Genomic DNA, 15,487 nt, shown 5'->3' on the forward strand with positions numbered 1-15,487 from the left:
TCCTGTGCGGTCTACTGCTTCTTGCCTTCACTCTCAGCCCCCTACCCCCACCCGGTGCTTAGCCACTGATATAGTATAATCCCTCCAGAGTCCGTAGCTCTTCAGACCCTCACGATGGCTGTGTGGGAAAAGATGGGCACTTCACACCCTACCGCTTCATTCCTTCTGCTTAAAAATGTTTCATTTATCCCTGCTGCCAACCAAATGAAGACTAAAAGCAGCCCACTCTCATTAGGAATCAAACTTTCCAACAACGTAATTGCCACTTCTTTCTGCTGCCTGCACTCCAGAGAAAACCAGCCTGCTCCATTTTCTTGTGCATATGTAACTCTTCCTTGTCTGCCTATATTTGCTACTGCCTTTCCTTGTATTTCTGTGCCCTTTTGGTATCTCAGCCAAGCCTAACTTGTATGTCCCCAGTTCAAACATCAATCCTTCCCCCATGATGGTTGCACAAATACAGTGTCTCTCCAGGTAGAGAGGTGGCAGAGATGACTACAGTGTGGTAATGGAAGGGTTTGATTTTCTTCATCCAAAGGAACAGGTCTATTTTTTTATTTACAGCACTAATAGAAATATTATTTACACTTGTGATTTCTTGTTCTGCAATGTATTTCTGACAACTAAATGAGAAAAGAAATACTGCCCTCCCCTCATAAATGCCCACAGTGTCATGCTGGTTTCCTCCACAAATCTTCCCTGATTCTCCTCTTCACAGCTTGCTTTCTTAATTCCCAAGGCACTGTGTGTATGGTAGACATCCCTTATAACCTGTATTATGTGTTAATTAGGTGCTAAACTTAAATTCCCAGTAGAGGCCACAGTCCTGGAGAGGGCAGCACCTGGCAGTATGTTCTGCACATAGCAGGAACTCAGCCATTTGAAGACAGCAGATCCACCTATTTTTATGATCTGTGCTATATTTTACATCTTCTTTATAAGGTATTAACTTGTTTTTAAGTGTTCACAAATTAATAAAGTGCATTAAAATTTATAACAAACTCAATTTCACCTCCCCTCTTCTCCATGTGCCTCCCCAGTAGCTTCTTATAACTGTGCCTGATTTTAGTTGCAGTGGTTACTTCATTATCTGTAAAAATGTTTGTATCCTGCTTATTCTTGCTTATTAATTTTTAAACCTTATCTCTTCACTTCCTGTTTTGATGGAACATAAGAGTCAATGCAGACTAGCTCCCTGCCTCCGTCTGCCTACTCTTAATGTTGCTTAGGCATATCCCTCTTTCTAAATCCTACTTTCTCTTTTACCTCTTTAAAGAGTACATCAATCTACATTTGATGAACAGCCAGTGCACAGGTTTTCTCGTCAGAGTTTGGGACTGTGGTTGGAAGGAAGTGAGTGAGGGGGTCAGGAGCTGAGGAGGGGTGAACAGGGCAGGTCACCAAGTGCCTGTAAGCTCCAGAGGACTTGGACTCTGGGAGAATTTAGGAGTCCAGGAGGGTTTTCCCTTGCCGTATTACTGTGATCCATTTTCTGGGTGCTGTCTTCTCTCTTTGAAGATATTCATTGGAAGGCTATGGGGTTTTTTTGTTTGTTTGTTTTTTGTTTTTTTTTTTTCTTGTTCGCTTGTTTACCTTAAGTTTTCTTCTGTTCTCTGAAGTCAGTTCCCTAAGGGTTTTACTTTCCTCTTGGTTTATCTCGATCTTGTCATTAAGACTTCAGGTTTTCTTCAAGGGTCTGGCAATCCTTTGTTGTCATTTCATATATCAGAAAGAGGGACTAGTGAGCTCTTCTGGGATCTTTGGAAGGGCATGGGTAGTGGATTGACACCTAGCCTGGGGACTACCGATTCCCCATGGGAGGATAAGAAGCGTTTACTGTAAGGCTGTACCCTCCATACAGGGTACCCTGGCTTTGTACAGCTAAGTTCACTCTGTCTTTTCACTGACATCCCTTCTGATATTTGACCTCCATAGCTAATGGTCTTCCTGCCTGATGATGGGGGCCAGGATCAAGAGGAGGCAGTCAAAGATCTCTTACACACACCTTTAATTTAATCTACTATATTCATCAACTTCTTAGCCTTCCTCTTATAGCCCCCTCATTGGATTTTGACAGACCAGATTACTGTTCTCTTACCTTCCACTGATGCCCATATTCTATAACTTCTTTCTTTTTTATTTTTTTAAGATTTTATTTATTTATTTGACAGAGAGAGATCACAAGTAGGCAGAGGGACAGGCAGAGAGAGAGAGAGAGAGAGAGGGAAGCAGGCTGCCTGCTGAGCAGAGAGCCTGATGCGGGACCTGATCCCAGGACCCTGAGATCATGACCTGAGCCGAAGGCAGCGGCTTAACCCACTGAGCCACCCAGGCGCCCCGATGCCCATATTCTAACTACAGCTTCCTTACTTGGCTGCATGAGTTAATACTGTAATTTACTTTCTACTTTCCATATACCAGAAATTTGGGAATTACTTTTCTGTTGATGGTTTCCCTCCAGGATTATAAGCAGGAGAATTACTTCTTTTATACTTATTTTAACGGGCCTCAGAAAGGAGAGGCAAACATTTGTGCTCCATTCCTCCCTCTTGAACTAGAAGCCTGTGAGGTTTCATGAAAGGTTTTGCTGAAACCAAAGAATACTAGTTTTGGGCCTTTTTTCCCCTACCTGCCAGTAAGCCTATCAAAAAGTCAATTCGTCATCGACATTTTATTTTAATGTTAGGCCCAACCCTAATATCCACTTAACTTCTAATTGTTTAATATCAGTTATTTAAAAAGTCAGTTCTAGAATATTGCAAGAATCAGTGATATAGTTGTGAAAAGAAGTATTGCTCCTGAATGTTTCAGTCAACAGCCCAATAGAAAAATTGGCAAGGTGTCTAAATGTTAAATCACAAAACAGGAAATTTCAAAATACGTGAAAATACTCTCAACCTTACTCATAGAGAATGATAAATTGAAAGTATATTGGATTTTTTTAACCTCTCACATTTGCAAAGATCAAAAATTTAACACTAGTGTTCATTAAAATTATTCTTGTTATTTTATGTGCTTCTTACTGTTTTGTGAAGGTACTCTGCTAGGGACTTGGGAAAAAATTCTTTTTTGCTTAACATTTTATTATTAAGAATGTGTTAACACTGCTTTGTATTGTGGGTGTGGGTTACAGAACCTCTGCAGAAGGCAATTGGCAATAACTATTAATTTTTTTAACTGTGTACATTTTGACACAGGTGTTTCATTTCCATACAAGGAAATGAAACATACAATGACATTTGTTGCAGTGTTATTTGTATTTGTAGTAAGACTGAAATCCATCTAAATGTTCATCAGTAAGGAACTGGTTAAGTTATAATTTATCCATCTTGGTGGAACTCTATGCAATAATTAAAAAGAATGAGGAAGTTCTGTGTCTATTGATAGGGAAAGAGCACCAAGATATATAGTAAGTAAAAAGGGGGAAAAAGCCAGCTGTATGATAGTATCCTATCATTTGTGCTTAGACAATACATACACTTGTATGTACACAGATTGTTGCTGGAAAGACCTACAGAAACTAGGAACAGTAGTGGGTGCCTCTTGAGACAAACAGGACCACCATGAAACAGGGATAGTGGGGAGATTTGTTTTGTGTGATTTGTAACTTTTTAATTGAAGTGGAGTTGATACACAATGTTCCATGAGTTGCAGGGGTACAACATAGTAATTCTACAGGTCTATACATTATGCTGCTCTCACCACAAGCATCATTACCATACAATATTACAGTACCATCAACTATATTCCCTATGCTATACCTTTCATCCCTCTGCCTTATTGATCCCATAACTGAAAGCCTATATCCCCCAGTCCTCTACATCCATTGTGCCCGTCCTCCTACCCCTACTCTCTGGGAGCTATCAGTTTGTTCTGTGTATTTATGGGTCTCTTTCTACTTTTTGTTTGTATTTATTCATTTGTATTGTTCTTTAGATTCCAAATACAAGTGAAATCATAAGGTATTTGTCTTCCTCTGTCTGCTTAATTCACTTAACATAACACCCTCTGGACCCACCCATGTTGTGACAAATGGCAAAGTCTCATTCTTTTTAATGGCTGTGTAATATTCCATTGTGGGTCTGTATTGCATCTTCTTTCTTCATTAATTTATCAGTAGATACTTGGACTGCTTCCGTAGCTTCACTATTGTGAGTAATGCTGCAATGAACCTAGGGGTGCATATATCTTTTTACATGTTTTTTGTTTCTTTGTGTAAGTATCCAGAAGTGGAATTACTGAGTTGTGTGGTATTTCTATTTTTAATTTTTTGAGGAACCTCCACACTGTTTTCCACAGTGGCTATCCCGAATTACATTCCTACCAACAGTGCATGAGGGTTACCTTTTCTCCACATCCTCACCAACACTTGTTATTTCTTGCCTTTTTAAGTCTTAGCCATTCTGAAAGGTAAGAGATGGTATCTCATTGTGGTTTGAATTTGCTTTCCCTGATGAGTGCTGATGCTTTGACACATCTTTTCATGTGTATGTTGGCCATCTGTATATCTTCTTGGAAAAATGTTTGTTCAGATCCTCTGCCCATTTGCTAGTCAGATTATTTGTTTTTTGGTGTTATGTGAGTTCTTGATATATTTTGGCTATTAACCCCTTATTGGATATATCATTTGCAAGTAGCTTCTTGCAATCAGTAGGTTGCCTTTTGTTTTGTTCATGGTTTCCTACGTGTGTAAAGGCGTTTTATTTTGGTGTGGTCCCAAGTTTGTTTTTATTTTATTTCCTTTGCCTAAGGATGCCTATCTAGAAGAATGTTGCTAAGGTCAATGTCAAAGAAATTATTCGCTATGTTTTCTTCTACAAGCGTCATGGTTTCAGGTCTCACATTTAAGTCTTTAATCCATTTTGAGTTTATTTTTGTGTATGGTGTAAGGAAGTGGTCCAGTTTCCTTTTCTCGCATGTAGCCATCCAGTTTTTCCAGCACCATTTACTGAAGAGATTGTCTTTTCCCCGTTGTACATTCTTGCTTCCTTTTTCATGGATTAATTGACCATATAAGTGTGGGTTTATTTCTGGGCTTTCTATTCTGTTCCATTGATCTATGTGTCTCCTTTGGACCATTACCATACTGTCTTGATGACTACAGTGTCATAGTTTATCTTGAAATCTGGGATTATGATACTTCCATCTTTATTCTTCTTTGTCAAAGTTTCTTTGGGTATTTAGGGGCTTTTGTGATTCCATACAAATTTTAGGATTACTTGTTCTAGTTTTGTGAAAAAGGCTGTTGGTATTTTGTTAGGGATTGCACCTTGTAGATTGCTTTGTCCACTACTGTGGACATTGTAACAATATTCTTTCAGTCAGTGAGCACAGGCTGTCTTTCCATTTGTTTGTATCATCTTTGATTTCTTTCATCAGTGGTTTATAGTTTTCAGAGTTCCATTTGTAACTTTTGTATTGTGTACTTTTGCTTCTGGTACTTACACAGAAATGAATATGTAGATAGATGCATTAAAAATTTAAAGTTTCTAGATAAAGATCTACTGTATCAAAATTGTAGATGAAAGACTTCTTCCTGGCTTATGAAAATCTAGTTTGGGAGATTTTGCATTTACTTTGCAGTTGGAGAGGCTGAGGGGTCTTAGAGAGACTCTGGTGTCCATCACCACCTCCTGTACATTTAAGCCCTATTATGCACCCTTCTTACCATTACCGTGATGTCTCCTGATTTGTCCTATGGTTGCTGCCAAGCCTCCCATAGATCCCTCCTCTACCCTTGTAGTCCATCTCTTGGGTCCCACGTAGTATTGCCCTTGCCTGCCAGCGAGCCTTGAAACCACTAAGCAAACACCACACCAAAAACACGGATTTGGTGGGACACCTGAGTGGCTCAGGTGATTAAGTGTTTGATCTGTGGTTTTGGCTCAGGTCATGATCCCTGGGTTGTGAGATCAAGCCCCATGTTGGGATCTGTAAGCAGTGGAGAGTCTGCTTGAGATTCTCTGTCTCCCTTTCCCCCACCACCACCCCCTCAAATAAATAAATCTTTAAAGAAATAAAATAAATTTTAAATAATAAAAAATAAAATAACAAGGGTTTGGTGCCCTAGGGTCTTGGTGCCAGGTATACCCATGTTTCCAGTATAGGGTTTCAGCAAAGCACTGTATTGTGACAGACCTGGCCTTAATCACTATGATCCCCTTTCCAGAATTTTATCCCCTTGAGATCCTCTGGTGAAACATAGCCTATCTTCAAGTCACTTTCAAACCTTGTTGGTCAAAACTGTGGTTTCAGCATACGGTGATCAGGGATTTTTTTTTTTTTTTAAGTGACAATGGATTTAAAACTACTCTTACCCATGCTACTTTAAGGGAATTGACAACATTTTTTGTGCTTTAGTTTAGACTGATTTAACTTGAAGGTAGATTCAACTCTAGGGATTCACCACTGTGATCAGAAAGGAATACATCTGCCTGGACTGAACCATAGGAGGCACTTGTTTTCATTTACCTGAGACGCCACTTACTCACCTGAGATGCACCCTAATCACCATTCTGCCCAATATGTACTTACCTTGACTTGCTTGGGATGATGGCTCATTCTCAGCATGAGGAACAAAGTGATGGGATGGGAGAAAGAAATGCTGAGTTTACCTTCAACTCAGAGACACTCTTCCCAGGAGGAATATAAGAATTCCAATTCTGAAAAATTGTGAAATCTGAGTCATCTCATCATCAGCTTAATGAGGTCTGGGAATTGACTCATATTGTCCTCTCGGTAGGGATTGTCCAGCCCGTTTTTGTTTTTTTTTATTTATTTATAGATTGTGTAACAGTGTGGGGCAGTGTCTTATTGAAACCAGTACCTCCTAGCTGGTAATAAAAATGCATTCCCCCAAAGGGTAACGTCAGGCTTGGTTGGGATAAGCAGGACTGTCTCAGTGCTCTGGAATTCCACTGAAAAGCTTTCAGGGCCCACAAGTGATACTTACATTGGGTTGGAGATGGGAGAAGAAATAACTTGTTAAGGCTGAGTGAAGGTTGATCGTGTGTTTCCAATATCTGGTTCTTCTGAGGATACAGTAAAACTGTCTGTCACTTATCTCTGTGTCACCTGCCCAGCTCAGCATCCTGCTGGCCTAGCAGGGACCCTTCCAGTAAACATTTGTGGAAAGAGGAAGGTTGGATTATCTGCCATTAGGGTCACCACTAGGGCCACATTCTAGTGATCCCTGAGAAGTTCAGCATATTTTGTGAGAACTCGATACCAGTTTTGATGGTTGGGCAGAAAAGAACCTTTGCCATCACTGCAGTGAAGGGTGTGGGGCAAGACAGGCTCACGTGGTATTATGGAAAGCAGAGAGCGACCTCACCAGGAAGGCAGGAGAGCTGACGGAGGATGAGATGGAACATGTGATTGCCATTATGCAGAATCCATACCAGTATAAGATTCCAGACTGGTTCTTGAACACACTAAAGGATATTAAGTATGGAAAAAAATACAGCCAGGTCCTGGCTCATGGTCTGGACAGCAAACTCTGGGAAGACCTGCAGCAATGGAAAAGGACTCGGGCTCACACAGGGCTGCAACAGTTTTGGGGACTTCGTGTCCAAGGCCAACACTTAAGATCATAGGCTGCTGAGGCCGCACCATGGGTGTTTTCAAGAGGAAATTTAAATCTTGAGGCTTTATCTATTAGTAAATTGTTTATGTATCAAAAAGAGAGAGAAAGGAAAAAAGAGGAAGACTTTCTTTTGGTTTGGTTTGGTTTTGTCTTGTTTTTTAGTTGACTCTTGTAGCCAATGTCCCTGAAAGGCCTTATCTTCTTGGTTAGAAAAAAAGAAAGAAAAATACCTGTTTTCTTCTTTTTCATGATTTAAACAAGACCTGTTATTTCATCTCCGTTGTCAGTGAGTTTAGCTTTATTGACAGTAACTTTAAAGTGACAGAGGGGCCTTGTGGAACCATCCTATTGCCCTCCCATGCTCGGCCGGTCTTTGCTGTTTGGATTCTATTATGGTTTCAATCCTCTGCCACAAGACCTCAAGGGGAAGGGGTGCTTGTGGGAGTGAGCTCTCCTGTGTTAGGAATTCACTTACTTGATTTTCTGTGGGATCTTTTTTTTTTTTTTTAAGATTTTATTTGAGGGAGAGAGCATGAATGGGGCATGGGGGGTAGACAGAGGGGCAGAGGGAGAAGCGACTCCCCGCTGAGCAGGGAGCCTGACAGTAGGGATGGGGGCTTATCTCAGGACCCTGGGATCTTGACCTGAGCCGGAAGCAGATACTTAACAACTGAGTCACCCAGGTGCCCCTGTGCCATCTTTAAGTCGACAAACCTCTAAAACTGAATGGGCCCTTACATGAATTGCTGTGTGAGACACTGCAGAATGAATCCCACATCAGTCAACATGTACCACTAGGAGCCAAATGCTGAGCTGAGAGCCATGGAAAAACTCAGATGTTCCCTGTGCATAAGGAATTTAGTCTAGGAGTTGGCTAAATAAGACATTTGCCCCAAGCTAGGTGTACCTTAGCTCTGCCAGGCCACATAGCAATAGGGCTTCCTCCAAACTGATGGGTAGCTTTTGGTGAGTGGTTCCTGGGGGAGGGTCCTTTCTCGGTATGCAGAGGTGCTGTACAGGATAGCAGCACCTCAGACTCGTGCACAAAATTCAGGAAACACATAAGTAAATGCCAAATGGATTTTGGAGGGTCTACACATGCTTACTCTCCCTACTTAAGGAAGGCCTCACAAGTGGATTACCGTCTCATGCCTTTTTTTTTTTTTTTTAAGATTTTATTTAAGAGTGAGAATGAGAGGTGAGATCATGAGAGAGGGGAGGGTCAGAGGGAGAAGTAGACTCCCCACTGAGTAGGCAGCCCCACATGGGACTCCATCTTGGGACTCCAGGATCATGACCTGAGACAAAGGCAGTCACTGAACCAACTGAGCCACCCAGGTGTCCCCCATCTGATGCTTTTGAAGAATGGGGATAATGTGTGTGTCTTGGGGAGGGTTAGGGTGGGCGGAAGTATCTTCTAAAGCCCCTTAACCTTCTAAAATTCAGAGTCTGTGAATTCAGCTTGATGGTAAAAATTAAATAAAACCCTCTATTTCAAACCAAAGCAATGTCTTCCTATTAATATGGCAAAGACTTCCATGTGCCTTTTGTCACATCACGCAGTTCAGTTACGGACTGAGCTCTTTGAATGTACTTAAGTGATTTTGAGCACTTTGAGAATGGAAGACATGGAAGGTTGGGGAATGCTGATGTACTAAGAAGTGGAATGCTAACTCCAGTGGAAGAACACCCACCATCTGTAGGGATGGTTAACTGGCTACCTTGTCAGATACACTTGGTCTTGATTTTGACACTACTGCGGTCTTACTAGAATGGACCGGAACTGTCACATACTGTGAGAAGTGGTAAGAGAGCAACCACAAAGCTTCAGCTAACCACTCACATTTCCTGCCTGTGAGGTCATGTGCAGGTAAAGGCACCAAATGGTGGGAAATGAGGATTCAGAGTAGCCAAACAGTCATCGCAATGCTATCTTAATATGTTTCCCTTCATGTTCAGCCACCCTAGAGCTCTCACATTCTCAGAAATGTGTCTTGTGAATTCTGTGCTTTGCAGACTGGTACAGAAGGAGGTCGGTCCATGTAAAACACCCTGTATTCTCTCTTCCCACATTCCTCGCCCTCCTCTTTCTTTCCCAAACTGAAATTAGTGTCCCTGGTCCCTAAGATTGAGGGAGCTCAGCTCCCATGTCCACCCCACTGGCTACCCTCATCTGTTAGTGATACAGGGTGCAGACCCTCCTCACTTGCTTTCCCCTCTAATCCTTCTATCACCAAAGTCAGCCCTCGTTGTCTAAAAGCCTATTGATCATGATTAGATACCAGCACTCACCTAAACCATGTGGTCAGTATAAAAATCACTAAGATCCTTACCCCGCCCGGGAGCTCATCGAGCCATGAGGGGGCTCAATGGAGGGACAGATGGTTTGGGCGGGTGGGTGGGTGGATGGCAGGGGAAAGAGAGACAAGGATATGAGGATGGGTGTGTACCCTGAGGCATCCTCGATGGACAGATCTTAGCTTGAATCCCAACTCAGACAGATACTGGTTGTGTGAGCTTGGGCAAGGTGGATGATATCTGAGGGCCTCAGATTCCAGATCTGTTAACAAGAGGGGGTGTCATAATTCCTACCCAGCCCAGGTGGCTGCATAGATTAGAGACTGTAAATGGCTCAGAGAAGTGCTTGGTTAAAATATCAACAACCCAAAGTGGGACCTATATATAACTACCACAGTGGGTGGTAAATGACACAAGAGAAATGCAAACAAAGGGGTGGGGGCTCGCAGCAGAAAGGCTCACACCTGGCAGAAAGCCATGCGTGAGCGTGTGTGCTGAGCACGTGTGTACACAGGCCCTCCCAGCCTCTGGGTGATCTGTTGCCCCAGCACACAGCTAGCCTGCTGGAGCCGAGCAGTGTGGGGCCCACGGGCGCACACCTGACAGCCACCCAGCTCCCACAAAATTGGACATTTACCTGTTGCAGCAGGCATGACCTGGAGCTCATGCCCTTGAGGGATCAGCCGAGAGGCAGCAGAATGGAGATCTGGGAAGGGCACTGCCATCCAAGTTGACTTCCGCCTGCTATGGGGATTGAACATTATTCCCTCCTCCAGAAAGCAAGGTGTTTTCATCGGTTTTCCTTCCACCCCCTTCCCCGGATGTCTAAGACCAAGCGTGCTTCTCTCTTCTCCAGCTCAGAGGCTGAGAATGGTGTGGAGGAGAAAAAGAAGATCTGTAAGTCGCCAACAGTCCAGTCCCCAACCCCGTCCATTGAGGCCGAGTCCCCAGACCAGAAGAGAATCCTTTCCTTGCGGTGAGTCCTCATGGTGACACTTGGTTCTCTGGGGCGTCTCGGGAGGAGGGGCTGCTGGGAGGAGCCCATGTTTCTAGTTTGGTGGTGGTGGCTGAGAATCAGGATCTCGTGTAGGCAAATAAACCCCTGAGAAACAAGCAGGGTGTCTGTCTTTGATATCCTGGCACCAGTGCTTGCCCTCCTGTCTCATTTCTTTTGGGCGGCATCTTTCCTCCTTCTTGCCCCAGTCTCCTGCAGAACACCTGCCCCATTCTTCAAGGACAGATCTTGCTACCAGATAAAGCCAGCATAGCCCCCTGTCTGGCATAGACCTTGGAAGCACCTGGAAAGGCAGGCCAAGGAGCCCTCGAGGCCTACCCAGCTTGGGTCTCTCTGCCTGTGCGTGTGCTCACCTGCTGCCTTGCTGTCCTGGCAGCCACCTGCCTGGGATCCCTGGCCTGGGTGTGCATGGCTCAGGGAGCCGCCTACTTCTTGGGGGCCGGAGCTGGAAGCCAGCGGCAGTTTGGTCATGAGGCTGGGGCAGGGGAACAGGCCGTTCTGAGAGGAGCCATGGTCCCTGGCGCTCTCTCAGACTCTAGTTATGTCTTTGCTTTCACACGGAAGGAAGAAGTAGGAACTTCAGCTTGCTTTTCTTGCCCTGAAAAGAGAATGGGTGTACCTATGGTCAGTTTTGGGAAGTGTGGCCAGGGATCTGTGCCGGGGGGTGCGGGGGAACAGCTCTCCTTTCTCCTCCCTGAGACTGCATCTGTCAGAACTGCTCCTTTGGGGTCTTGTGGCCTCTGCTGAAGGGTAATGAAGTAACTCCTGCCTTTCCCTTTCCTTCCTGGCTTCCCAGCCCATTCCTTCTCTCCAAATCCTTACTTCATTCAAGACCAAGCGTAAGTCTCATCGCTGTGCCTGAGATTTTTCTTTTCTGGCTTCCTCGTTCTCTCGTCTTCAGTTCTGCATGGCTGGCTTGACACATCTCACACCTATAGCTGTTTCCTGTCTGAGCATCTCCCCTCACTCACCACTCGAGTCTCTGGGCAAAGGCACAAAGTATGTCATTTCTTGAATCTTTTACCATTACTGGCTCGCCCCAGTGGGTGCTTGGAAAAAGTTGCTTTGACCCCGCCTCCCCCAGGCTTCGGATGAGAAGCACACACTCATCGTGAGAGTGGCTTATTAAACAGTGTGGGTGAGTTGCCTGTGTAGTAGCAGAGAGCCCCCCACGTGCTTTACTGCTCTGCTCTCACTGTCTGGAAATTCCTAATTTTTGAGTAAGAGGCCAGACATTTTCATTTGCACTGGGCTTTCCGTCCCCTTCATAATCACCTGTGAGAAAAGCGAGTACCAGAGTTCCGAAGACACAGAGATAGCAATGCTATGTAAATCAGCCGCCCTCCTCCCCCTTTCACAGAGCTGCTGTGCTATGCAGAAGTCCATTCTGCTGGTGGCTCTTGAATTCGTCAAGGATACAGCTGCCCTCCTGGGTGCATTTGCTGAGTCCTTCAAGAGGTCGTTTCCTTGGCAATTCCATTGACATTTACTAATGTGAACCAGTAGAGGTGATTAAATCAGATTAGTGACTAGTATAAATAGTAGATAATTTGACATTTGTAAAAAAATAATAATAATTTTATTTTGGAGTACAGTCTTTACTCATAATTTCAAAGAGAAAAGTAATTGCTAGAATCCAGAAGGAATTTGTATCTGTGAATAGTTTCGGTGGTCAGTAGCTAAGTCCAAATCTTCACCTGTGGCTAGAGCAACTTGGATCCAGACTGTTGGGGCTGGCAAGGGCCCAAAATATCCGATAGCCTGTTTTTTCATAGCTGAGAGACCCAGAGTCTAAAATCTGACATCAGTCATTTCTATCTCTGAGTCGTACCCTCAAACCTCCTGAATTACTCAGGATTCTTACATCTGCTTTGGAAAAAAAAAAGAAAAAGAAAAAGAAAAGATTCTTACATCTGCTTTGAACCAAATAGTAGTTTTAACTGAGCCTCTTTGTAAAGAATCATATTGTGGAATCATGAATTTCATGTGCTATTTTTCCCAATAATCAAAAATAATCCCACATAATTGTATCCTAAAAGTTGGTCCTATGTAGACCTCAAAAAATCATACATGCATTCTACTTTGAAATGATTCTGCGTGTCTGTAGGCCTGAAGACATGTGCAAATTCGCATATGTACTCAAATGGAGAGCCAGGATCAGAGTCACATCAGAAATACCTCTGCCCTCACTAGAACAAAGGAAAACTTGACTTTCAAACACATTCTTCATTTTTATCCTAGTTTCACATCTGTTTTCCCCACTCTGGGATGTTTTATCTCTCTTTTCCTCATACCCACCTCCTGCTCATCCTCTGGGACCCAGTGTATTAAACCCAGATAGTGCTATTGAGCCCCTCTTCTCTTATCTCCTGTTGGACTTTGTATCTCTCTACCTGCCCCCAATACCCCAGGTATGTATTATTTGGTGCTAAATCTTGTACTGCCTTTTAAAAAAAGATGTCTGATGAATTCTTGGGCTCCTTAAGGAAAAAGACTGCCTTGTGTGCCTCCTGGCTTTAATACAATGCCCTCCTCAATTAACACATGTTAAATATTAATGGAAATCTGAAACAAAAATATTCTTTGCTTGAACTATAGCTGTAGTTTTGTTTAATAATTTGCCTGTACTGCTCCTCTTTGACTGCTTAAAAGACTTTTGAGATGGTATACTGACCTTCACAGTTCAGCTGATACTTCTCCCTTCTACAAGTTCACATTTCTCCAGTTTAAGATTGCGGCCTGGGGAAACCATCCCAGTCTCCTACACACTATACTATGTAAATGCTCGCAGAGTATCATGAGTGATCACCAAGGTCGAGAAGAGAAAAACCAATGTCAGGTTTTCTCATGCGATTGTATAATAATCAAGATTTGTCACAATACAGTCAATGAATAGCATACAAAATTCATCTTACAGACTCCCTGGATTCTCTTTCCTCAGGTCCAAATCCAGTTTTGATGGTACCTCTTTAGCAAGCGACAAGAACGACTGTAAAGCAGAAAGCAAAAATGAATCTAAGATGGACAGGAAAAAGTATTCGTCTTCCAGCCAGGTAACTTGGGAAGGCAGTGTGCGTCATGTCACGGCAGGGACACTAAACCCAAGTGTGCATCTCCCTGCTGGTCAGGATTCCTATAGGCAGGGGTGGTTGGGAATCTGGAAGAAAGAAGAGATTGCCGTTCCTTTGGTTGATTTTTAATCAAGATCGTATTTCCCCACTGACCTTTCAGTATATCCTGGGCAGTGGTGGGTTCCACACCGTGCCCCCTAACTCTGACAAGCACCCTGAGAGCAGGGAACAATTTGGTCACATGCTGGTCTAATAATTAACTGAGACCAGGAGAGCTTTGATAGCCTTGCATTAAAATAAGAGCCTGGGGCGCCTGGGTGGCTCAGTGGGTTAAGCCTCTGCCTTCGGCTCAGGTCATGATCTCAGGGCCCTGGGATCGAGCCCCGCATCAGGCTCTCTGCTCAGCAGGGAGCCTGCTTCCTCCTCTCTCTCTGCCTGCCTCTCTGCCTACATGTAATCTGTCTGTCAAATAAATAAACAAAATCTTTAAAAAAAAAAAAAATTAAAATAAAAAAATAAAATAAGAGCCTGATACAGCACCTGTATGAATGGAAGGCTCCGGGGTTGGGGAACCTATGAATGGGATCATGATTCTTGTCCAGGAGTAGTTCAGTTCTGCTCTCAAACACCCCCAGATGGATGTGAAAGCCCAGTTCAGTGTCTTAGAGTGGGGAATACTTACTGGAGTCAATGGTTTGAGGTGGTTATTGACACTTCACCCCTAAATACTTGAATATGTGTTTCCTAAGAACAACAACAACAACAAAAAAACCACATTGGCACACACAAGAAATGTAACTAAACAGTAAATATACCAAAATTGTGTTAACATAAAATCCGTTTTGGATTTCCATAATTGTCCCATTAGTAAATGCCTTTTTTTTTTTTTTTTAAGATTTTATTTATTTGACAGCTAGAGAGAGCACAAGCAGGCAGAGTGGCAGGCAGAGGGAAGGGAGAAGCAGGCTCCCCCCTGAGCAGGGAGCCTGATGCGGCGCTTGATCCCAGGACCCTGGAAGGCAGCCACTTAATGAATTGAGACACCTAGGCGCCCCTGTGGAGGCCTTTATAAATGTTTTTTGCCCCCACCCCCCGAATCCAGTCAGGAGGCATGATTGCATTTATCCATTTATCTCTTGTTATTAATATAGATCATTCCCACCACCTATTTTTTTTTTCCTTTTATTATGTTCACATTTTTGAAGAATCCATGTTCAGGTTTTTTTGTTTCATGAATTTTTTTTCTTCTTTTGGGCCCAGGTTTTTTGGGGGTTTTTTGTTCATTTGTTTTTTAAGATTTTTTATTTATTTGTCAGCGAGAGAGAGCACAGCAGCAGGAGCAGCAGGCAGAGGGAGAAGCAGGCTCCATGCTGAACAAGGAGCCCAATGTGGGGCTCGATCTGAAGACCCTGAGATCATGACTGAGCTGAAGGCAGATGCTTAACAGACTCAGCCACCCAGGCGTCCGTGGCCCAGATTATTTTTAAAATCAAGTCATGTAGTTGTTTCTCACTGTAG

General features: G+C 43.3%; 1 protein-coding gene across 9 annotated transcripts in view; it reads left to right on the plus strand.

Annotated features, from left to right (window-relative positions):
* The window catches only part of GRAMD2B (GRAM domain containing 2B), a 112,775-nt gene that overhangs the window by 74,305 nt on the left and 22,983 nt on the right, over nt 1–15,487 (plus strand). For 5 of the 9 annotated variants that reach the window (XM_032335501.1, XM_032335506.1, XM_032335505.1 and 2 more), the window contains exons 2-3: nt 10,740–10,859; nt 13,840–13,951. In XM_032335501.1, coding sequence (XP_032191392.1) covers nt 10,740–10,859; nt 13,840–13,951 — 232 coding nt within the window. Of the gene's footprint in view, nt 1–8,915; nt 8,924–10,389; nt 10,860–11,694; nt 11,738–13,839; nt 13,952–15,487 lie in introns of those variants that run through there. The other 4 variants (XM_032335504.1, XM_032335507.1, XM_032335508.1 and 1 more) reach the window with 3 other exon arrangements.

This window comes from Mustela erminea, chromosome 3, assembly GCF_009829155.1.
Source record: "Mustela erminea isolate mMusErm1 chromosome 3, mMusErm1.Pri, whole genome shotgun sequence".
NCBI classification, from domain to species: Eukaryota; Metazoa; Chordata; class Mammalia; order Carnivora; family Mustelidae; genus Mustela; species Mustela erminea.